The sequence below is a fragment of the Heliconius melpomene genome, chromosome 10 (genome assembly GCF_056956725.1).
Source record: "Heliconius melpomene rosina isolate 202511_hmr_F chromosome 10, ASM5695672v1, whole genome shotgun sequence".
In the NCBI taxonomy this organism is placed as follows: domain Eukaryota; kingdom Metazoa; phylum Arthropoda; class Insecta; order Lepidoptera; family Nymphalidae; genus Heliconius; species Heliconius melpomene.
The window spans coordinates 634,438-657,581 of NC_140398.1; the positions used below are offsets into that span (position 1 = coordinate 634,438).

Consider the following 23,144-nt stretch of genomic DNA (forward strand, 5'->3'; position numbering starts at 1 on the left):
ATAACCACCGCATTTACTGTTATAATAGTGCCGCACTATCACGAAGCCATTTTTTATTAATATAAATAAAAAATACATAATTTTTGGCGTTTTAAATATACATTTATTAAGTCCCACGTGCGCTAAACTTATCCTAATTTGAAATTTATATCAATGAAGCCAACAAATATCGTCTAACACGCGACCGACACGCGCCTACTGTTTTCATGCGTCAGTACTCTTTAGTACATGATGTGAGCTTAAATTGCTATTTTATTATAGCAGAAATATATTTTTATTGGAGACGTCGTGACCCAGCGGCATATTAACTGTAAATACAATGGTTCGCTTCCTACTCGGGGCAATGAATTAGTTTTATATACAATCACTATAATGAATGACCTTTCAACACTTGAAAAATAAAAACAAATAGACTTTTATTACAAAAAATAGGACATTGTTACATAAAATATCGATCATTACTTAATATTGCCTTTCTTATATTTGATATAAAATAAAACACTTTTTTGTTAAACATTACAATTCAGTCTTTTTATTTTTATGAAATTCTCTGAACTTTTCTATTGCTTCTAGAACATCCTTTGTAAACTGTTCTGGCAGCTCAAGCGCTAGGAAATGGCCGCCCGAGTCCAGTATAGATTCGTTGATTAAATTTGTATACTTCAATTTGAGAGCCCAAGTTGGTGTGTAAGCTAATTCGTACTTTGCTTGAACTACGCTAGTTGGTACATTTGTAGGGATCCTGTACAAAAAATTAAACTTACATAGGAATTGGTATTTGTAGATAAAAAATATAGTCATTATATACTGGAAATAGAATGAGTGCTAAATGACAACCTTAGAAGTAGTCAAACTTACAGTTTATTTTTACTTTAACTTTAACGCAGAGAACGGAAAGAACTCTGTCTACTTTACTAGGTATATACGGAATATAAAACGAAATAAATAAATAAAAAATATAAGAATTTAGATGTATAAAAGAAGTACTAGTAACTTACTCATCAAATTTTAATCCCAAGAATCTCTTATTAAATGTCTCAGCGTACAGTCTGCACGAGGTTGTGATGGAATTACTAGCCCAATATATCATGATATTGTCAAGAAGTTGATCTCTACTAAAGCTGGAAGTGAGACCTCCGTCTGCTTTATTCTTATAGTTTTTATTGGTCCAAGTGGAGAACTTTTCTAGAATATAGGCTGCGAGGCCTGTCGGAGAATCGGACAGGGCGACTCCTAAAACCCAAAAAAAAGGATTGAAATTAACAATACTTTTTGTTATTAATTAAAAATAATCACTTAAATATTAGTGTTGTCTTTGAAATAGAGTTGTAAAATTAAAAACATTTTTAGAACTATCAGCGCTGCAAAACTACGTCTGACTTTAAGTGATTCACATAAAATTAATTTCATTTCCTTGTTTTAGCAACGAGACAAAGTGCGGCGTTGAGGTCAGCCACTCAACACGCAATGTCTCGAAAACTAGGCGGTGTTAAGATACTCCACTCCCCGAGGGAGTGGAGTATCTTAACGCTAGATGCTTGCCCTATTAAGTGCAGGATACAGCGTTAAGCTATTTATTTATTCTTGTAACTAACATAGTTTGGCCATTTCAGGAAATAAATCAAAAAATCCAAGATGCTTACCAATAGTATCAGGCTTCGTAGATTGTAAATGCATATATCCAGTCTCCTCCATCAATTGACCGTAAACTTCAGACAATGGGAACATACGATCTTGCACCTTCGCATCGACTACTAGAGGTGGATAGATGGCACCAAGTACAGATCCAATTGTTAGTATGGGAGACATAAGGACTGGCATGTTTGTGTGATACCCTAAGATTTCCTACAAAAAAATCAGCTTTTAAAAAGTCTGAACCAAAAGTTTGCCAAGATAATAATAACAATTAATTCATAATCAATTAAATAAAATAAATCTAACAACAAATTAAAGAAAAACTTACATCAGGAAACAACGTCGCCATGACACTTGTAATGAGAGCACCCCAATCACCTCCTTGTATATAATATTGCTTGAATCCCAAACGATGCATCAGGTTCCTAAAAACGACTGCCATTTTATCTGCACCAAGGCCTGGCCTTACTGCTGCCTGCAAAAAGAAATAACTAACTGTCTTACTATTATTGCGCGACCTTGAGTCTAGCCACTTAACGCACACAGTCTCTAAAATTGGAAATAAATTACGGGACGGAGTATTTTAACAATAGATTATCTCTGTCTACCCTGCTAGATGCTATAAAAAATATGTATATATTTTTTATCAATTTTTGAATGTATGCACTGAAATTTTTCAATAAAAAAAAACATATCTGTGGTTTTCGAGATTTTTATAACATAACAGTTTCTTCTATATTATTACAACGAATTTTAATTTAATATTTTATGAGTGTTGAACTACTTACACTAGAAAATCCATAGCCTGGCAAACTAGGTATTATAAGTTCTAAGGCGAAGTCTCTACTTTTACTAACGGCACTAAGATGAGGGATGGCTTCGTAGAACTCCCGCACAGATCCTGGCCACCCGTGGAGAAGCAGTAATGGTACAACTTCTACACCAGCCGAGACCTGAAGTAAATAATTCGTATTTATTATTATTATTTTCACAAATCTGCTACTAAATGTGTCATAATGTTTTGCAATTACATCTTATTTATTGAGTGCAGGCCTGGCTTCTGAATATAAACGCGACGGGTGTTGGTTCGAATTTTACTCAGGGGAATAGATTTTTTTCAGACTCTTTCTGGTAACAACACAAAGCGCGGCAGTTCTTAAACTGCAATATAAAATTGGGCGTTGAGTAGGTAACGAAGTGTTTCAACACTAGGTTCTCGCTCCCTACCCTGTTATATGCGAGATAGCTATCGTGTATCTTAAATATAAACATTCTTCTTAAGTGGAAATTGACGCCATGACCTCTGTATGCAGTTAAACATTTTACTAAGACATAAAAAATCTTGGCGAGCAGACTTACCCCAGGAGCTATTCTTATAAAGTGGATGTCTAATCCTTGGATATTTGTTTTAAATTGAGGGTATTTATTAAGAAGTTGCTCACGTTCTCTGTAAAAATAAAAAAAAATACAAAATCAGTAAGAATGAAATTACTTGTATTTTTTTACAAAACAATATGCACGAGTACATACTGATGATTAAAGTCAGTGGTGTAGCACTGTTCATTTAAAGATATATATTTTTATATTTTACTAGGCATATAACGAAATGATGTAACACTAGGTTTACTCTGGCTACCCTGCTATATGTATATGTAAAAAATAAATTATATACAACGTTTATTAACTCAGTTTTATTATAGATAGAATTAAAGCACTTCATCAAAATATAATTACTTGAAAGAGTAATCTTCAGCCCAGTACTTCAGCCAGCCATCTAACTGTTTGCTGTTGAAACCATATTCAAAGGCGACTCCTTCTAACGGAGCTGCGAGTGGGTGACGATCTCTTAATCTATCCTTGAGGTCTTTTATCAACTGTAGGTATAATAATATAACAAAACACTATTAAAGAAAATACAAAATGACAGTCATGACGAAGGGGCACAAACGTGCAACTGTTAACGTGACAGGTTTTGGGTTCCATTCCCACTCTGGAAAATTAAATTTTAATATTATAATTTCTTCGCTCTAATATCGAGGCAAAGCGTATCATTAAGTTTCGCCACTCAATACGCAATAGCTTCAAAATGCGGCGGAAAGTTGTGAGCAGAGTGTCTTAGCACTAGTCTCCCTTTGCCTACTCAGCTACATGCGGTATACACCGTGAAGCTGAAAAAAAAAAATTTTTTTTCTTTCTCTAAGATTTCCTCTGCCTTGCAATGCGGGAAAAATTGTGATGCTGCTTTTAAAATTTGAAGAATAGGAAATGACCGAAAAAAAGTACAAAAATCTTACCACGTCATCAAATTTAACTTTAAAAGGCTTTATACTATCATCTTGCTTAGCTTTAGCAAGCTTCGGGCCCCACCACTCCTCCAGATCCACTTGCGGTAAAGGCGGTGCACTTCGAAGATACAAGTAATATATAGGTACTGACGCTATTGCTATCAGTATTGTTAATATTATTCGCCCCATCTGAAATAATTTATAATAATATAATAACTTAATCTCCCACGAAAATCAGATATTTTTATTTCCTCACCTTGGTAAGAAGGCAAAGCGCGGTGTTGAATTCCGCCACTCAATTGTTTGGAATCTTTTGACTAGTGCTTACATAGCCTACTACCTAGCTACCTACGGGCGAGGTATATAAAGTAAAAAAGTTGTTTTTATTTAATTTTTTCATATACTCGTAAAGATAATTGTTAGTACAGAAACGACTTACAAGGTCATCAACAGATATTTAAACGATATAAAACCATAGTCACGGACAATAAAGTTTCAGTAATGGTTGCAAAATTATATATTTTATAATTATCAATGCACGTGTAGGATAAAATATTTCCGTATTTTTTAAATATAGGTATTTATCTGATTTTTATAGATTTTCTTAGTCAGGATTAGAAAACTACTAAAATAATATTTTAGCTACAAGCTGTTTCTCGGATATATCAGGGTAGACAGATGGAACCTGGGAACCTAGTGTTGAGACACTCCGTTTTCCCTAAAATACGTTCCTTCCGTTCCGTTCATCACTTTCAGTCGAACTCTGCAGGCATTGCGTGTTGAGTGGCGAAACTCAACTCCGCGCTGTACTTCGTTACCAGAGCGAGGACATGAAAACATTAAATATTTCAGTCCCCTAAGAGGAAATAGAACTCGTACATCGCCACGAGAGCCAAATATTAAAATTTTGCGTCAAAATTTGAATTCAGTGGTGGTTCTTAACGCTGCATTGTGACTTGATCCGATATAAGCGTGTAATTAAAACACTGAGATAAATACCTAGACTTCCCTAAATATGTAACTTTGAAATACGAAAAATTCACTCTTAGTGTTCGCCTACACTCCTCTAGGAGCCTACTGTCCTTCTGCTATGCCTTGTGTGTCAATCAGTAACGGAAGAGTTTTTATATTGTACACTTATACAAATAGCCATATCAATGTCAAAAGTCTATAATGTGAGTTATGTTAGATGATTTGCATCTTTATAAATGGTATTTTACATTATGATGCAGATATTGCTAAAAAAGACGTATGTGCTATATGTGTGTACTCGTATATATATATTTATATAATTTATATGACTCCTTCATTATTTTATAAGTGACAAAAAGCACAGACGAAACTACTGGACCTAAAATATTGAAAGTACAGAGGTCTGGTTTTAACTTACTTGGTTAAGGACGGTCTAAGATGACAACTAGGTCACATAAAAATGCACAAAATTAACGTTATGTTCTAACCTAAGCCAAACAATAGAAACAATAGAATTATTATCATTAAACAATGTATTCTTCACACGTTTGTATGTGCATAAATATAAATTTTAATGCCTGCTATACTTAATATACATTTTGTATGTATTTTTAGCACATATATCAGTGTAAGCATGTAACGTATATAGGTATAATTATAATTTTAGGATAGGTACTCTCTATTCACCACGCAATGCCCAATTTTCGCGTGTTACTTGGCGGAAGTTGCGGAACTCAACGCCGCGCTTCGTCTTACTGACTGAGTGATGAAGTGAAAATATTTCATTCTAACGAATGGTTGTTGATTGTAAAGCGATGGTTATGTGTTTGGTTCCCATTAGGACCAATTCTTTACCCTCGGTCTGGCAAACTGCCGCTTATATTTTAGCCATACAGCATAGTGTCTTTAATTGGGGCGGAAAGTGGGAAATGGAAGTGTCTTAATGGGAACGGTGCCTTTTACCACTAGGTAACCTAGGCGAGCTATGAAGAGAGCGCATGAAGATAAAAAACATATAAGATTTTCTCTATCTAACCAAAAAAAAATGCTAAAGAACAAAAAATAAGGAATAATAATAGGTGATAAATGCAAAATTTTTAAGAACATTACCTTGCTCCTAAGCAGAAATCCACACAAAATAATTAAAGAGAACATTTCCACACTGACTAAATAACGTCCATATGTTATCGTTATCGCACGTATACTAAAGATAGATAGTACGTATAATACAAGCAATTTACTAAAGAATTGTCCGAGTATTATCATTTTTTAGCTTCACGCTGTATCCCGCATATATGTAGGTAGGTACCTAGTAGAGTACGCATAGGGAACTTAAAGTACAAGTTTTACATTTCCAGCTCAGTTTCAAAGACATTCATGCATGTTGAACGGTAAAGCTCAACGCCGCGCTTTGTCTTATTGCCAGAGCGAGAACATAAAGATAATTATTTCTCCCGAATGGGATTCGAATCCACAACTGTCGCAATCACAGCGTCAGTTGTAGGTGGTGGTAGTGGTAGTGGTAGTGTTGGTTCTGTTTCTTGTTCTGTCTGTTTTTGTTCTTCATATTATTAAAGTTTTTTTTAAACTCTACTATGAGGAAGTGGAGTCCATTTACATTTATCTCTGACTAACTTATGTAGAATTGACTAAAATTGACGTTGTATTCTTTATAATACATGGTCGTAGATTCAAGAAGCATAAAGAACTCGCGCAGAGACAGTGGACATCATGTCACTGTATGCCCCATTGTAAATGTAATAGTTTTGGGTTCAATCTCAACTGGGGGGGAAATATTTTTTTTCCTTCTTCGTAAGTTACTCGTATGTTGCCAAGCCGCTGAGCAATTTTTTAAGTTTAATATAGTGTACGTTGACAGACAAAATAATACATATATTTTTAGATTTCAACTATCATATTAAAATTTGATAAGTGTTATCGGAGCACCTGTTTATTACGAGGCACCACGTAAATAATTACTTGGGTTATCTCGGGGTGATTATTCTATTTAATTATAAAAATAATTTTAAAGCTGTATTGAAAAATATATATATATTGAAGTTGTCGTAGCGCAGAGGGTGCAAGGGTGTGATTGTAACGCGCAGATTCGATTTCCACTCGAGGGAATTAAACTTTAAATTCTTTTAAATTTATAATTTGAACCCTTAGTGGAGCAGCGACACAGCGACTGACTGTAAACGCGACGGTTGTGAGTTCGATTCCCACTCAGGGAAATGAACTATTTTCCCTCCTTCGGCATCGTAGGAAGACAAAATGCGGCGTTCAGTCCCGCCATTTAACACGCAATATCCAAACGCAGTGCCCTAACTCATAACAGCTTACCTTGTTACATGAGGGATACAGCGTGAACCAAGAAAAATATACAACTTTCAACTTTACTACGCTGACTTACAACATATTGCTTGGCACCAAATTGGCTGCTAAGACGTTTTAGTACACGAAGCTAATAAATATATGCTCCCACCGCGTCTCCTTTATATGATAATGGGTATCTAAATGTATCTACATATTGGAAAATTGATATAGTATATCCCTATACAATACAATAAAAGTGGTCTGAAACTAGTTTGAATTGTCACTTGAAATAAGTTACAAGTAAATACAAGTTTGACTTATCAGCTTCACGCTGTATCCCGCATGTAGCATTAATATCCTCGAATGGGGATCGAACCACAGCCTCTCACGTTTACAATCACGTGCTCGTGCCCAAGGGCCCCACGACTGGCTTCTATGAATGGACATATTAAACTTATAGCTTAAAGAAATCAATACTCTGTACTAATATTATAAGCCTTAAGAGTTTATTTGGTTGGACGCGCTAATCCCAGGAACTGTCACTGTCTATCCTTCACTTTAATCGTTTTGATGTACGTGTACCTAGCTCACTGTACTTGCAGTAGTTGTTTTTAGTGGACCCTGGAGGCTGGAGGTGAAGTCACCGACAAAAGCTAATCTTATAAAGATTTAATCTAAAGCTTTAAAATTATAACACTTCTCGCTAATAATGCACTAAAAAACCAACCCCTATTGCAATTATATGACCAAATATTGTTTTTTTTATCTTTATACCATAGCGCCGCTCCGTCACGTGGCCATTGCTAATATTACTATCAATATGTGCCACACTTGTGAGAAAAAGGATTTGTATCTAAAAGTTATTTTAATTTATAATCTATTATGAATTATGATATAGATTAACATAATATTAGTTATCTATATATTTTTAACCAGATATATCCGTGATCTCTATCTAGCAGGGCAGTCAGAAGATCACTATCGGACTGTCTTAATACTTTAAGACAGTCCGTTGTTCATGTAGTAATAATTTTTTGAGACATTGCACACAGTGTTAAGCAGCCGAATTGAAAATCGCGTTTTTTATAGTAACCAGAGCAAGGCAATGAAAATAATTCATCAGTCGGGTGGAATTCGAACCCGCAACCATCGCGTTTACGGTCATACGCTGTGCCTTGGCTATGCGATGGCCTCAAAATAAATATACCGATTAAATATAATATGAATAAATAACAAATTCATAGCTATTTGAGCAATCAGTGAACCTCAATCTACCATACATTATGGAATTTAAGTCCACGGGGTGATAATCCCAAGGGTGACAAACAATGGGTACGAAAAGTGAAGTATCGACAAATAGCTGAGGGTGCGAGATAAATTTATATTTGTGTTTTAATACATGAGATGATTTTTACGCTGTATCCCGTACGGTACAGGGTAGGCAAACAGGACGTAATAATAAAACACTCCCTTCTTCCAGTCACCGCCGAATTTTCGAGACATTACGTCTTGAGTGACGAAACTCATACCACAAACGTCGCGACATTACAGACACACTTGTGTCGTAACTAACTACTTGGGCTTCCCATTTCGTAGATGTGCATAACCTAGGTACTTATGTACATTTACGAACCTATGTTTATCCTCAATTTTCTCGGAAACTAAAAGAGATATCGAAATGAATCCCTTTCTTCTTTCATTGAACAGGTATACAGGATGGAATTGTCAGCACCACTTTAAATGAAATCACAGCTTTAACTACTCTATAGAAGCCTAATATAATTCGGAAAAAAAATAATTCCCAAAAATGAAAAAGTTATTTTTTCAAACAAAATAAATAATAAAATTATCGTTTTAAAATAAAACGCCATTTGTAAAGTATAACATAGGCACGCACACACTTACCTGTCAAAGCGGCAACGTTGTACACTTATGTGTGTGTGACACGAAATACAGGTATGGATAAAAATCGTGAAATGAAAAAAAAATCCTACGTCCAAACTGTTGAGGTACCTTGATTATTTTTTTTAATTCTGGGTTTGAAATATTTTACCCTATATGCAGTTTCAGTAAAAGGAGCGCTGCCTCTTCCACCCTGTATATTTGAAGGCAGTCCTATTTTTATGAGTCAATAAATCATTGGCTAGGTATATGATATTACAATATAATTGAAAATAATAATAACTAAAGTAAATTTGTCAAAATATTAAAAGTAAAACAGGAAAAAATCAAGTACAGTATAATTTTCCGTTTAAATAAACAGTTTCCTAACAATTTGTAATAAAATGTATACAATCTAATTGAAACAGCCCTAAAATCCCCTAAGTTCATCCCTTATTGACTTCCCTTATCAGTTCGACGCACGCTTGGTTCGCACCCCATTGTTATGTACCTACTCGTACTCGTACATATATAGGTACATACATTGAGGCCGTCGTCGAGGTGACGTGAGAACACGCCTGCCTGTAGACTCGATGGTCGTGGTGTCAATTGCATGTACACGCAGTACCTACAATTAACTTTCTTATTAAACACGGTTTCCATGAGAACAGAGAACGGAAATCTTAGAGCTTAAGCGGAACGGGCTCCTTTTGAATAAAATAGGTTTTCAAGTACTTTAAGCAAACTAATTCCATTTTGTTATTTAAAAGACAAATTACCGTACAAAACATAGATGAATAGCACAAAGAATAAAAAAAACAATAAAGTTAAACTAAATCTTAAAATTTTCGGTTTTTAGTAGGTAAGGGATTAAAAAGTCAAAGTAATTAAAAGTTTTCAGCGGAAAATCTGAATCGAGCTCTTTTAATATCCGTAAAGTGTAATGTCAGGAAGATATTTAACGGGTCCGTTCTTTTAGCTTCCCGTTGTTTCATATATAAAACAGTAGTGTAAATTACTATTTAACGTAGTGCTAAGACACTCCGTTCTCCATATTTCGTCCGAATTCAAAATATTGCGTTTTGAGTGACGAATCACAATGCCACGCCTTGTTGGACTAAAATGAGGAAATCAAAACAGTTATTCTCAATTTTCCTTTCCTTAGAGTAAGGATTGAACCTGGAACCACCACTATCCACCAAATATATATAAACCAGGCTTTCACATTAATTTTATAGTAACATTAATAATATAACGTTAATTCATGACAAAAAGAGATAATTTAAAATAATAATAACTGCATTACTTTTAAGCTTTAAATAAAAAGAACACACAAATTAAGAAAATCATGTATTCATATAATAAAAAAATACAAAAATCACAGTTCAGTTTTTGTCTTGTGCCATTCCCTGAACTTCTTGACTGCTTTAAAGACGTCTTCAGCAAAGACCTTCGGTTTTTCAAAAGCGAAGAAATGCCCTCCTTCGTCTTCAGCTGATACTCCTAAGAGATTCACGAATTTTGTTTTCAGGATAATTGGCGATTGGTAGAACAATTCGTTTTTCCCTTGAAGTGCCCATATTGGAACTGACGTTTGGCACCTGAATGAGTGAATGGAAATATATAGTTATTACATATTTTAGTAATATTCTTTTTGTGAATACAAAAAACTTTCCGATTAAATGAAAATTCCGTGTGGAGAATAATAGAAATTATTTAAATATAAAATATAACTAAAATTATACTACTCACTCATCAAAAACTAATGCACGATGACTATTACTTAAACTTTCAGCATACAATCTCATTGAAGTCGTTATAGAATTAGTAGACCAGTAGACCATTAGATTATCAATCAATTGGTCTTTACTAAAAGCGAAGTTCAAGCCTCCGTCAGTCAGTGACTTATGTTCAAAACGGGTCCACGTTGAGAACTTTTCCAGAAAATATGATAAAAGACCAACAGGAGAATCTGAGAGAGCCACACCTGAAATTTAAAAATGCTTTTACAGTAAATTCATACAAAGGAATTTTACTTAGAGCGCCGTGGCCCAGTGTGAGCGTCTGAGTATAAACACGTTTGGGGTTCGATCCCCACTTAGGGACGCCGAGACCAATTATATATATTACATTCATTATCTTGATCTGATAGAGCGTGACGTCTCAATCTACCACATAGTTGACGTTTCAAAAATTTGGCGGTGCATGGTGAACGGAGTTTCTTGACACTAGGTTCTCTCTGCCTATCTTGCTTATGAGGGGTACAAAGTAACGCCAAAAAAAATATATAAATTCAGTTCAAGCGTTTGCATTACTTACCGATAGTATCTGGTTTCGTAGCTTGTAAGTGCATGTAACCGAATTCCTCCATAAGATATGCAAAATAGTTGGACAGTGGGTACATTCTACTTGCTAAATGCGAGTCGACGACTAGAGACGGGAAAATAGAGCCGATCAATGTAAGAATTTGCGAGCGGCTATTCTGAAATAGTTGTTGTAAAAGTTTATATATTATAAGAAAGAAGAAATAGAAATAATTGGAAAATATATATTTATTTCAACTATATTTTACATTTACTGCTTCGCCTTCGTGGTCAATTGGATATCAGTAAGAGAATTCAACCTTCCTTTCCTATCTATACTTTATTATTATAGATTGAAAATATGACATTGCATTGCATTATATATGGTAGGTAGAGAGAACCTATTGTAGAGACGCTGATTCTCCAATCTCCGCTTTTCATACGAATTCGAGATATTGAGTATTGAGTGTCTGAGCTCTACTCTGAACGCCACGCTTTGTAATAAATATAGTAATTGTAATTTTAAACTTATGCGAATAATATTTTTTGCTGAAGAACTTACTTGAGTAACTAACATATTAGAGTGTAAGCCCAATATTTCATTTTGATACATAGTAACCATAACGCTTCCAATAGTTGCTCCCCAATCACCACCTTGGATGTAGAATTTCTTATGACCAAGTCGGTTCATCAGGTTCTTGAAGATTACACCTACTTGAGCAGCCCCAAGACCTGGACGGACTGCCGGCTGGAGGTAGATTATTTATTACTATCTTCCCCGCGAATTCACTCTCATGGTCAAATCGATATAATTAAAAAATATGTATGACACATGACATGACACAATAAATGCAAGAGGTAACTTTGACCGCAGTTACAATGTACTCGTATTACATCGAAACCATTTACGTCATGTATCTGCAATTTTCAGCTATAGGCCTCCTTCCATTAATGGGTTCCATTAATCTATATATATAAAAGGACTTGTCCTCACTGACTGAGGTAAGACGCACGCACTGCCGTAACCGCTGTGCGTAGAAACGTTAAATTTGGACAAAAGTTTACTTTCGTAATCTGGACATCCACTAAGAAGGGATTTTGAAAAATTTTAACCCTAAAGGGGTGAAATAGGGGTTCAAAGTTTGTATGGAAAAAAATTTAAATCGGCACCGTTTTTATAAAATTTGAAATTTAGATTTTTAAAAGCATTTAATTGAACACGTGTTTCATAATTTTCTAGAATTCTCCCCCTAAGGGTGCAAATAAGGGGTTGAAAGTTTGTATAGGTTTTTTTTAAATCGTCACCAATTTTTATAAAATTTGAAATTCAGACACTTAAACGTATATTATTAAACACATGTTTCATGGTTTTCTAGAATTGTCCCCCTAAGGGTGCAAATAAGACGTTGAAAGTTTGTATGGGAAAATTCTTAAATCGCCACCGATTTCTATAAAATTTGATATTTAGATTCTTAAAAATATTTAATTGAACATATGTTTCATGGTTTTCTAGAATTCACCCCCTAAGGGTGCAAATAAGGGGTTGAAAGTTTGTATGGAAAAATCTTTAAATCGCCACCGATTTTTATAAAATTTTAAACTTAGACTCCTAAAAATATTTCATTGAACACATGTTTCATGGGTCATTAGAATTCACCCTTAAATACACATGCGAAGCTGCGCGCATCCGCTAGTTATGAAATATTTTTTAAATAGAATAAAAATGTTACTAAAGCTTTATCTTATTTTTTTAGTTTATAAAATCAGTAAGAGAGGCATTAGCTTTGATTCCTATATACTCTCATGCTAAACGTGGAAAACGCCTGAAAATTACATTACATATGCCCCATAAATAATAATGTATGAAATATATTAAGTTTTTGCATTACCATCATAGGTTTTTCATGAAAAATATTCTAATTGTACGTTTTAATACCTTACTATCAACGTATAAGTACTTACGTCAGAGAACCCATAGCCGGGCAGGCTGGGCACTATGACCTCAAACGCGAAGTCGTAACCTTGCCTGTGCGCCGCCAGCAGCGGTATCGCCTCGTAGAACTCGCGCACGGAGCCCGGCCAACCGTGCATCAACAGGAGTGGCACTGTTTCTACGCCGGCTGGTACCTGTATAATAATAGTAATATAATATTTCTGAGAAACGGAGTGCCTTAACTAGGTTCTCTCCGCCTACTCTGCAGCCCCCTATTTAAAATAATATCGATCTGTCCCATATCCGGTCTATTAGTTAATGATGACAGAACTACAATACGATCGACAAGCTAGCCCGTGCCTGTTTGGACTTTAGCGCATTGTTCGTTCGTGAAGAAAAAATAAATTATTAAATTATTTTCGAATTTTTTTTTAGTTAAATGTAATTGTTTCATTATACATGCGATGTATTACGTTGATTATACATTTAAACAATACCTTATTAGAAATTATTTTTATAATAACATTTCTACATTGTAATAATCATATTTTTTTTTCATTTTTAAATATGATATTTATATTAATATTATATATTATATTAATACATATTTAATTAATATTTTTTGTTCTTTATAAGTATTTTAATTGTTATTGTCGTTACATTGTAAGATCAGCATGACTACTCCATAGATTATTAATGTTGTAGTCAAAAGGGAAAAAAGCTTAGAATGATGTATGACATATACATATATTATATATTCCTGAGATTAGAGTGTTCAACCAAACAAATTGACCATCTTTATTATATTAGTATAACCATTGACTGGTTATACATTATTTGGCGGAAAGTGAAGAACGGAAACCTTCTAATGGAAATAGAGTGTCTTATCACTAGGAGAATCTCTCTGCCTAAGTCGCCGTGTGCAGGATATTCCTAACGAGAAACTGAAAAAAATATATAGAACATACCTGAGGCTTATATCTAATGAAATGGATATCCAATCCTTGTATATTTGTCTTGAATTGTGGGAATTTGTTGAAGAACCTCTCTCTTTCCGTGAAATTGTATTGTTCCGACCAGTACTTGACCCAAGGATCGATTTGCTTCGTGTTAAATCCGTATTCGAAGCCGACGTTTTCTAGTGGTGGCACAAATTGGCGATGATTCCTGAGGCGTGCTTTAAGGTCGTTTATCATCTAGAAAAATAAGATATCTTAAAAAAGTTGTAAGTAAAAAAAACGTATAAAAATTTTAAAGTAACGTTATTTGAACCCTCGCTCGCCCAAGTCCAAGCGCTGTGTTTGTACAGGTAAAAATACTAAAATTATGTATTTGCTTTTGTATAGCAAAAAATAGGTAGTACACCGACTTGAAGCTAGTTACCTGCTTAAGTATATTATAATTTTCCTCATATTACTAATATTTACTATGAAATCTATATTATATTTTTACATTTTTAAGTATTATTTCATACTTAGAAAAATACTATTATTATAAAATTTGAACATGGGTATGAATTTATAGTATTTACCTCCAAAGGAAATTTAACTTGGAACGGCCGTATGCTGACATCCTGCTTGCCTCTCAGCCCTTGAGGCCCCCACCACTCGTTGGCATCTAACTGAGGAGGTGCACCGGGAAACAACGACGGTACGAGGACCCATGTCGCTATACCGATTATGACGAGTATAATGATAGCAATGAGTTTACCCATCTACAAACAAATATTTTATTATTTAATAGTTTACATGTATCATATAAATAAAATATATTGTTAATTGGCTCAAGAGTGCGACAGTAAATACAGTATTTACTGCTTTATTGTGTATTTATTTAGTTGGCAGTTGTGGGTTGGATTCCCACTTGTGGGAATGAAATATTTAATATTTTCATTTCCTTGTTCTAGAAACGAGGCCAAATGCGACGTTGTAGTTCCGGCTGAATGCCTCAACAATTGGCGGAAAGTGGGGAACGGAAGTATCTTAATGTGGACGAAGTGTCTCAACAGAAGGTTCCTACGTTCCCTCTATCTACCGGAATACAGCAATAAAAAAATTGTAATATTTTACAATTTGTCTAACAAAGCGTGAGGAAAGATAATTATAACTTGAACCTGTAAACATCATTTGTAACATTAGCAAGTGTTAAGTCCCGTGACGGCAGTAAAACATAGTTTTAAAAAGCGGATTACGCTTTTTTTCGTGTTAAGACAATCTGTTTTCCATGCACCGTCCTATTTTCGAGACATTGCATGTTGACTATCAACGCCGCGCTTTGTCTTGATACCAGAGTGAAAAAAAAACAATATCCCCGATTGGGAATTAAACTCAAAACCGTCGCATCTACCGACAAGCGCTGGGCCGTTACTCAAAAAGTTCAATTTTATGAAAAAAACACGCTCATACTAATGAATTTGGTTTCAGTGAATAAGAATTGATTCGTTTATTTATGTTTCGGCTTATGATAGAGGTAATCTAATAATTACTTTTAAAACAACCGTAACTACATATGTATATATGTATATATGTATATATATACGTATTTATGTAATTTTATCTAAATAACAAATTAATTGAAGATTATATTTGCTCTTTATACTGTAATATCATATAAGTAGAAAATTGTTATTATTTTGAGTATTTTTCACCTTGACTGGTATTTGACCTTCAATGTTCAAATACCACTCATCTAAGGAGAGATGATTATAGGCGGCCAGACAGGCGTAATTTAGTGTCACCAAATTACATTTCACACTTTTGAGTATAAAGGCAGAACTCAACGCAGTACGTTGTTTAACTTACGTCAGCTTCTGTGTGTCTTAAAAATCCTCGTTATACAACATACAACATTATTTTAAGAAGCCTTTCATTTAGATATAATAATATTTTTATATAATTATAACTGTAATCATAATAATACTCACGATTCTATCTGCTATCATTTACATGTGCGTTACGCGCCGGCGCAGCTCTAGCACACACTGAAAGCCGGACGCCGGTTGATAAATATGTAACTCTACAATAAACAACTGAGTGTTGCCAGATACAACGTTTTTGTTGTACCAGATAATACTATTATAGTAAGAAAATTAAATGTTGATTAGGATTGATGTATAAATAAGCTTAATTAAATAAAAAAATATAATAATAATTGCAATATTTCTCTCTGCTAGCTCTGATCTAAATGAGTTTAACCGTATGCCAGATTAGGACATAATTACTACGCGTTGTCTGTCAGGCATTCATTAAAGGAAAATATATTTTAATGGTTATTTGACATATAAAATTGTCAAGTAACATGTTAAAATAAAACTATATAGAAGAGAATAATTGTATAAATAGGACATTATCAACAGGGAATTTAAAGAGATCCTGGATACTTGAGATACTCGTGTTTTCCAACTTATTTTTTTATTAAATTGTTTTAAACAAATCAAATAAGTAATTAATACGAAAAAATATCGCGGTTGGATATGTTTCTTTGTATACGTTCAGGAAGTAATGATGTTACGACAATGACCTTGAAATATAATATGACTACCATTTTATCTTAGTATTGTACTGAAACAAGTAACTGGTAGAGCTTGTTGCTAGTTTTTTTCAGCAGAACTGAATCCAAATGCAACGGTAAACTGACGTTATCATGATAAATTATCTAAAGGCGCGGCGTGAAGTATTAATAATTTCATTTGAGAAATTGAAACTTTTGGTCATATTTACCAAGCTTTTGCGTTACTAGAAACCTAAAATAGTAACGTTTTGCTTGAACTACGATATAGCGCCGTCTATTATTACTGTGCTATAATATTTAGACAACAAATATACAACTAATAGTTCACAAGAAAGAAGATAGATGGCGCTCATTTAAAATTCGTATTTTAAATGAGCGCCATCTATCTTCGGAACTATAACAAGGATAGTTGTTTTTGTTTTCACTTTTATAGAAAACTAGAGGACGCGCGCAGCTTCGCTTGCGTATTTAAGGGTGAATTCTAATAACCCATGAAACATGTGTTTAATGAAATATTTTTAAGAGTCTAAATTTCAAATTTTATAAAAATCGGTGGTGATTTAAAGATTTTCCCATACAAACTTTCAACCCCTTATTTGCACCCTTAGGGGGTGAGTTCTAGAAAACAAATAAACATCTGTTTAATTATATACGTTTAAGAGTCTGAATTTCAATTTTTATAAAAAAAGGTGACGATTTAAAAAAACCTATACAAACTTTCAACCCCTTATTTGCACCCTTAGGGGGAGAATTCTAGAAAACGATGAAACACGTGTTCAATTAAATACTTTTAAAAATCTAAATTTCAAATTTTATAAAAATCGGAGCCGATTTTAATTTTTTTCCATACAAACTTTGAACCCCTATTTCACCCCTTTAGGGTTCAAATTTTTCAAAATCCCTTCTTAGTGGATGTCCAGATTACGAAAGTAAACTTTTGTCCAAATTTAACGTTTCTACCATCAGCGGTTACGGCTGTGCGTGCGTCTTACCTCAGTCAGTGAGGACAAGTCCTTTTATATATATAGATAACTATAGAAATAATTTGAAATAATTTATAGAAATAGTTTGGTTAAAGAATGACAAATGAGAGAGTGAAATCAGTCGTGGCGCGGTGGCACAAAGTGTGACTGGAAACGCGACTGGTTGTGGGTTCGATCCCTACTTGAAGAAATGGAATATTTATTTAAATTTATATTTTCATTTCTTCGCTCTCGTGTCGAGGCAAAGCACGGCGTTGAGTTCCGACTCTCAGCTCGAAATGGCTCCAGAACTCGGCTTCCCTCTGCCTATCTTGCTCTGGGTGGAATATTGCCCGAAGCTGATTTAATTTTTTTATGACAGGAAAATCGATAGATAAACAGGAAAAGTCTATCCAGGAAAAATCTAACGTAAAACGTCCCACTTCTTTAAAGTTGGTTAAAAAGAGAACATACTGATTTTTAAAATATTTTTTACAAGAATATAAAAATCTGAATTAAGTAAAAGAAAACATTTTTTTAAATAAAACAAATTTAATATTAACAATAAAATATTATTTACAATTCAGTCTTCCTCTTATGCCAGGCTATGAACTCGTTGACTGCTTTATAAACATCTTTAGCGAAAAGTTGAGGCTTTTGGAAGGCGAAGAAATGACCTCCATCATCTAAAACGGTTACTCCCAGAAGATTGGTATACTTGAGCTTTAAGATGTTAGGTGGTTGGTAGTACAGTTCGTGTCTAGGTTGAAGACCCCATGATGGTACTTTCGTGGAGTATCTAAAAAGGAAAAAACATTTTATTTTAATGAGATCTTCATAGGACGTCGTAAAATTATTTTACAAGTACTTTTAAAAAATCTATTCACATAAAAATCTATTGTCACCGAAGAGTTAGGGTTTCTGGAAGGTAGATTCCTCCATAATACAATGGATTACCGTTTAAGACAAAACCACGAGGACGAGTCCAATAAGACTTCAATAAGAGTTCAATAGGACTCGTCCTCGTGGAAGCAAATCTGTTAAGGTTAATATAAATATTTCGCCATCGTACTTATAGTAATATCTGGGTAAGCAGAGTCAAATTTGATACGTGTGTATGAATTTAATTTGATTTTTTAAAAAAAATTGCCTTTGAGTTGAACAAATACTATGCATTTATGAATTGTATACATACCCATCAAGATATAACTCTCGGTTTCTATTTCCCAAGACCTCAGCGTACAGTCTCATGGATGACGTCACACAGTTAGCAGTCCAGTAGACCATGAGATTGTCAATTAGCTGGTCTCTGGAGAAGTCGCGAGTTATTCCGTTATCAGGTAATAATCTATGTTCCATTCTGGTCCAAGCACCGTATTTCTCTAACATGTATGTTAGGAGTCCCACTGGCGAATCCGTTAGAGCAACACCTGAAATATAAATAGAAAAAAGATTAACAAAAGTTTATATAACTTAATAGAATAGAATAAAAGAATAGAATATTGCTTAAAATACTCTCTTACAGACAAACATAAAGGACGAAAATTAATATATGTATGTCTACAAAATTAATCGGAAACTAAGTCACGATATGACTTAGTCTGATCTGGTCTGATGACGAGATGACTCTTTGATACGAATCTGGTGCATGCGATGTAGGACACTATCTAAGTTTCATCAAAATTAGTTCAGTATTTTTTGGAATTTCACTTCTATAAATTTTGAGGGGAAACGTAAATATCTTAGATAATTGATAGATGTTTGAAGACGACTTAATTTTTTCAAATTATTTTTGTATTTTACCAACTTACCAACAGTATCTGGTTTTGTAGCTTGTAAATGTAAGTAGCCCAGTTCTTCAACGTAATGTCCAAAGTACTTGGTCAGGGGATACATTCTATCCCACATGTCCGACTCTATTATTAACGAAGGGATGTAAGCTCCAATAAACATTCTCAAATATGCACCTGTCGTCTGAAAATAATATAAAAGCATTAAACTTGAAGCCTTCGTGGCGCACTCTGCCCCGTTACCAGAGCGACACTGGGACAGGGTATTTTTTTATAAAATTAATTTTATTTAGCTTTTAATTGGCATAATATTTTTTTTTCTATTATTGCAATTTTTGTCTTGCTTGGCACCGATTCCAAATATTTCGTATTTTAAATAGTAAATGCTATATAGACCTATTATTGGATCGGAGAAAGTAACGGATAGCTGTCTGAAACATGGGTGATATATGAAAAAATGTATTATTAAGAGTATTTATGAATATAACAGCACCCAAAATATTTTTTTTTATTAAATCGTGTTTGTCTGTTGTCGAATTATAAAAAGAAGCAATATTAACTGAAGATGAAAAATACAAATATAAATAATACAAATATAAGTGCTGAACTAATTGCCATAAAATTTATATGGTAGTCCCATTTTGAAACATGTTCTACCAAAAACCAAAATTCATTTATAAATGGTTGAGAAATCAGTGAACATTAATACAATAATATCATATAGTAAATTTTTTTGAAGTTGACTAAAAAAAATTATCTTACCATGATAACCATCATATTATTATGGTGACCCAAAACCTCATCTTGGAATAAAGTAGCCATGGCGCTAGCTATGACCGCTCCCCAGTCTCCGCCTTGAATGTAGAACTTTTCGAAACCAAGTCTGTTCATTAGATTCTTGAAGATCATACCAATTTCACCAGGTCCTAATCCTGGACGGACAGCCGGCTGAAATCAGTAAATGATATTTATATGTGGATTTTGTTGCTTAGAATAGACATTTTATGTAAAAACAAACATTTGTTTGATTTGAGGGAGAGTACTTTGCTTGTTGCTTTGTTGTGCATTTCAATTCATTTATAGAGACAGGATAAAGCTTAAAAAAGGGAAATAGAGATACTACTTCCCTTTTTTATGCTTTATCCTTAGCGGTTAAGCCGAATGCTACGGTTAGATTGCTTAATACATCTAAATAAATGGAAAAATATTAAAATTAGGGAAATCCTCCTCCTGTCCTGTCCTGTATGTTGTGCGTGCGTGTTTTGAACCCACAGCCAATGCTGATGTTCAGACAGGTTTGAACTGTACTATAAAGTTGGTTAGGTGGGTACTAGGAACCTACGGACCCGGACTACGGTGGAGAGTGTAGAACGGAAGTATCTTAATGGGAACGGAGTGTCTTAACACTAGGTTCCCTCTGCCTAAAAATAAATTATTTATAAAGCCTTATGTTCTTTTTTTCAATATATAGAGATCCTGTATATGTTTAAATTTTCACTCATTTATGCTTATGAATATTAATTAAACCAGTCAATGTTTTTTTGAATGGCTTATTTTTATTTCCTCGCACCAGTACCGCAATATCTGTACAATTAGCCGGAAAATAGTTAACGGAGTTTTTTAACACTAGCTTTAGCTAAAAGCAGGAGTCAAGTGGGTTGGCCCAAAACCTTAATACAGTTCCGAGCAACTTACATCAGAAAATCCATATCCAGGCAAACTAGGGACAATTACTTCGAAGGCAAAGTCGTATCCTGGATTTTGTTTAGTCAACAGCGGTATCGCTTCGTAGAACTCTCGTACTGAACCAGGCCATCCGTGTAATAAGAGTAAAGGTATAACCTTTACACCTGCTGGTACCTGAAAATAAAAATTAGATATTTTCAAAATATTTGTATATATCCAAAATATTACAAATATAGATAACCGCTCCCCTAAATCCATCCTAACACCTCAAATATCTTCATATGAAATTTTATCGCAATCGGATCTGCGGTTTGGCAGTGATTGTGACACAAAAAGATAGATTATATATATGTTACGATTAATTTAAAACAACTTACCTGAGGCTTAACTCTAATAAAATGGATGTCCAATCCTTGTATATTTGTTTTGAATTGTGGGAATTGGTTAAAGAACTTTTCTCTTTCGGCAAAATTATATTCCTCTGCCCAGTACTTTGTCCAGACATCGACTTGGTTTGTGTTGAAACCATATGCAAAACCGACTCCTTCTAAGGGAGGTGCCAATTTACGATGGTTCTTCAAACGATATCTTAAATCTTTTATTAGCTGCGAAAAAATAATATAATAAAGAATGATTATTTCAAGAATGTTGAGTCCCTTGAAGAATCCCTTGTATTTCCTTTTTAACAAAATATCCAAAATTAAAGAAAAATATAATTAAATATATTATAATTTCTTTGTTTCATTTACAAACTCACGAATTATGAATATATTTAAAGTCCATCTAAAATACGTACACTCGTGTATGTACATAAATTACGTTCAATATTTTTGTGTCATTTATGGAAGATCTTAATCAGAAATTTAAAAATATGATATTACCTCATCTGAAAACTTCACTTTGAAAGGTTTAATGCTGTTATCCACTTTGCCTTTTAACTCCATAGGTCCCCACCATGCATTAGGGTCCATCTTAGGAAGTGATCCTGAAGAAAACAATGGGAGGAGCCATAATGCTATTCCCACGATGCCCACGAGTGCAGCTAGTACAAGTTTCCCCATCTGAAATAATTATATAATTAAAACTAGTCGTCCTCGCAATTTTTTTCCGTGAACTTAACCATGTAAAACTCCGTGGTTCCCCATTTAAGTAGAAATTTAGAGACATTACTTCTTAGTACTTCCCTACGCTTTCTAACACTACTACATGCCCAATTTCAAGTGTTTAAGGCACGTAGTACCGTTTGTGCGGTACCTATTATTATAATATACGAAACATTTCAATTGCTGAGTGATATGATAATTTTGTAAAATTTGTAATTTGAAGTTGATTTATCGGATTAAATGTGATATTGGTTCAGTACTTTTACGAGTATTGTAGAGTATTAAGAAATGTTATAAATCTTAATTTTACTGTATTCCAAATATTCTCTAAATCTCATTAATTTAAACCAATTTCCTTCGGTACCAGTTTAATATAAGTACACACAGAAACTTATTAGAAAGGAAAAGAATAAAAAGAACAAAATCACTCATTGTTGTGATTGCCTTTAAAAAAGAATTTAAATATATCTACGTAAAAAATATATATATATATATCATGTGAAATGATTTACAAACTTTGACTGCAACTTTTGCAACGTCTTAAAAAGTGAAAATTTTAAACTATTTTATCAAATGAGCTACATAAAATTTGAGAAAAATACCAATTTCTCTTTTAAATATGACTTACCTGAACTACTGTTTTTCTTTTCTTATATTACATAAGTGTCAAAGCCGCGATCATTAAGTAACTGGTGAATATGAACCCAAGCGTCGTTCTATATTACTTGATAAGGAATCTATTTTAAATATATGAACATGATATTTATA

General features: G+C 33.8%; 3 protein-coding genes across 3 annotated transcripts; all 3 read right to left on the bottom strand.

The window, feature by feature from the left end:
* Positions 1–502: 502 nt before the first annotated feature.
* Positions 503–6,144, bottom strand: LOC146535059 (juvenile hormone epoxide hydrolase-like). Its single transcript, XM_085190664.1, has 9 exons — positions 6,003–6,144; positions 3,930–4,109; positions 3,370–3,509; positions 2,995–3,082; positions 2,424–2,588; positions 1,964–2,110; positions 1,644–1,845; positions 999–1,233; positions 503–742 (listed from the first exon to the last, which is right to left on the bottom strand). The coding sequence occupies exons 1-9, from the start codon at positions 6,045–6,047 to the stop codon at positions 517–519; spliced, it is 1,428 nt and encodes a 475-aa protein (XP_085046790.1). The 5' UTR covers positions 6,048–6,144; the 3' UTR covers positions 503–516.
* A 4,278-nt stretch (positions 6,145–10,422) lies between these two features.
* LOC146535060 (juvenile hormone epoxide hydrolase-like) lies at positions 10,423–16,358 on the bottom strand. The gene is made up of 8 exons (XM_085190665.1): positions 16,249–16,358; positions 14,857–15,039; positions 14,294–14,521; positions 13,355–13,519; positions 11,955–12,140; positions 11,409–11,571; positions 10,842–11,076; positions 10,423–10,690 (listed from the first exon to the last, which is right to left on the bottom strand). The coding sequence occupies exons 1-8, from the start codon at positions 16,264–16,266 to the stop codon at positions 10,468–10,470; spliced, it is 1,401 nt and encodes a 466-aa protein (XP_085046791.1). The 5' UTR covers positions 16,267–16,358; the 3' UTR covers positions 10,423–10,467.
* Positions 16,359–18,312: 1,954 nt separating this feature from the next.
* LOC146535061 (juvenile hormone epoxide hydrolase-like) lies at positions 18,313–23,144 on the bottom strand. The gene is made up of 8 exons (XM_085190667.1): positions 23,005–23,144; positions 22,155–22,334; positions 21,651–21,878; positions 21,283–21,447; positions 20,350–20,535; positions 19,609–19,771; positions 18,993–19,227; positions 18,313–18,596 (listed from the first exon to the last, which is right to left on the bottom strand). Exons 2-8 carry the CDS (start codon positions 22,332–22,334, stop codon positions 18,374–18,376), a joined length of 1,380 nt encoding a protein of 459 aa, XP_085046793.1. The 5' UTR covers positions 23,005–23,144; the 3' UTR covers positions 18,313–18,373.

Bases quoted from the DNA above. Each gene is read 5' to 3' on its own strand.
- LOC146535061 (XM_085190667.1), bottom strand. From the start codon at position 22,334: ATGGGGAAACTTGTACTAGCTGCACTCGTGGGCATCGTGGGAATAGCA. The intron at 21,448-21,650 runs GTAAGTTGTTTT...TTTTATTTTCAG, and splicing joins TTATTAGAGTTAAGCCTCAG to GTACCAGCAGGTGTAAAGGT. The intron at 19,772-20,349 runs GTAAGATAATTT...TATTATTTTCAG, and splicing joins ATAATATGATGGTTATCATG to ACGACAGGTGCATATTTGAG.
- LOC146535060 (XM_085190665.1), bottom strand. The intron at 12,141-13,354 runs GTAAGTACTTAT...ATCTACCTCCAG, and splicing joins CCGGCTATGGGTTCTCTGAC to CCGGCAGTCCGTCCAGGTCT. The intron at 11,572-11,954 runs GTAAGTTCTTCA...CAACTATTTCAG, and splicing joins CTAATATGTTAGTTACTCAA to AATAGCCGCTCGCAAATTCT.
- LOC146535059 (XM_085190664.1), bottom strand. From the start codon at position 6,047: ATGTTCTCTTTAATTATTTTGTGTGGATTTCTGCTTAGGAGCAAG. The intron at 3,510-3,929 runs GTAAGATTTTTG...TTATACCTACAG, and splicing joins AAGTTAAATTTGATGACGTG to TTGATAAAAGACCTCAAGGA. The intron at 743-998 runs GTAAGTTACTAG...TTTTTTGTACAG, and splicing joins TTGGGATTAAAATTTGATGA to GATCCCTACAAATGTACCAA.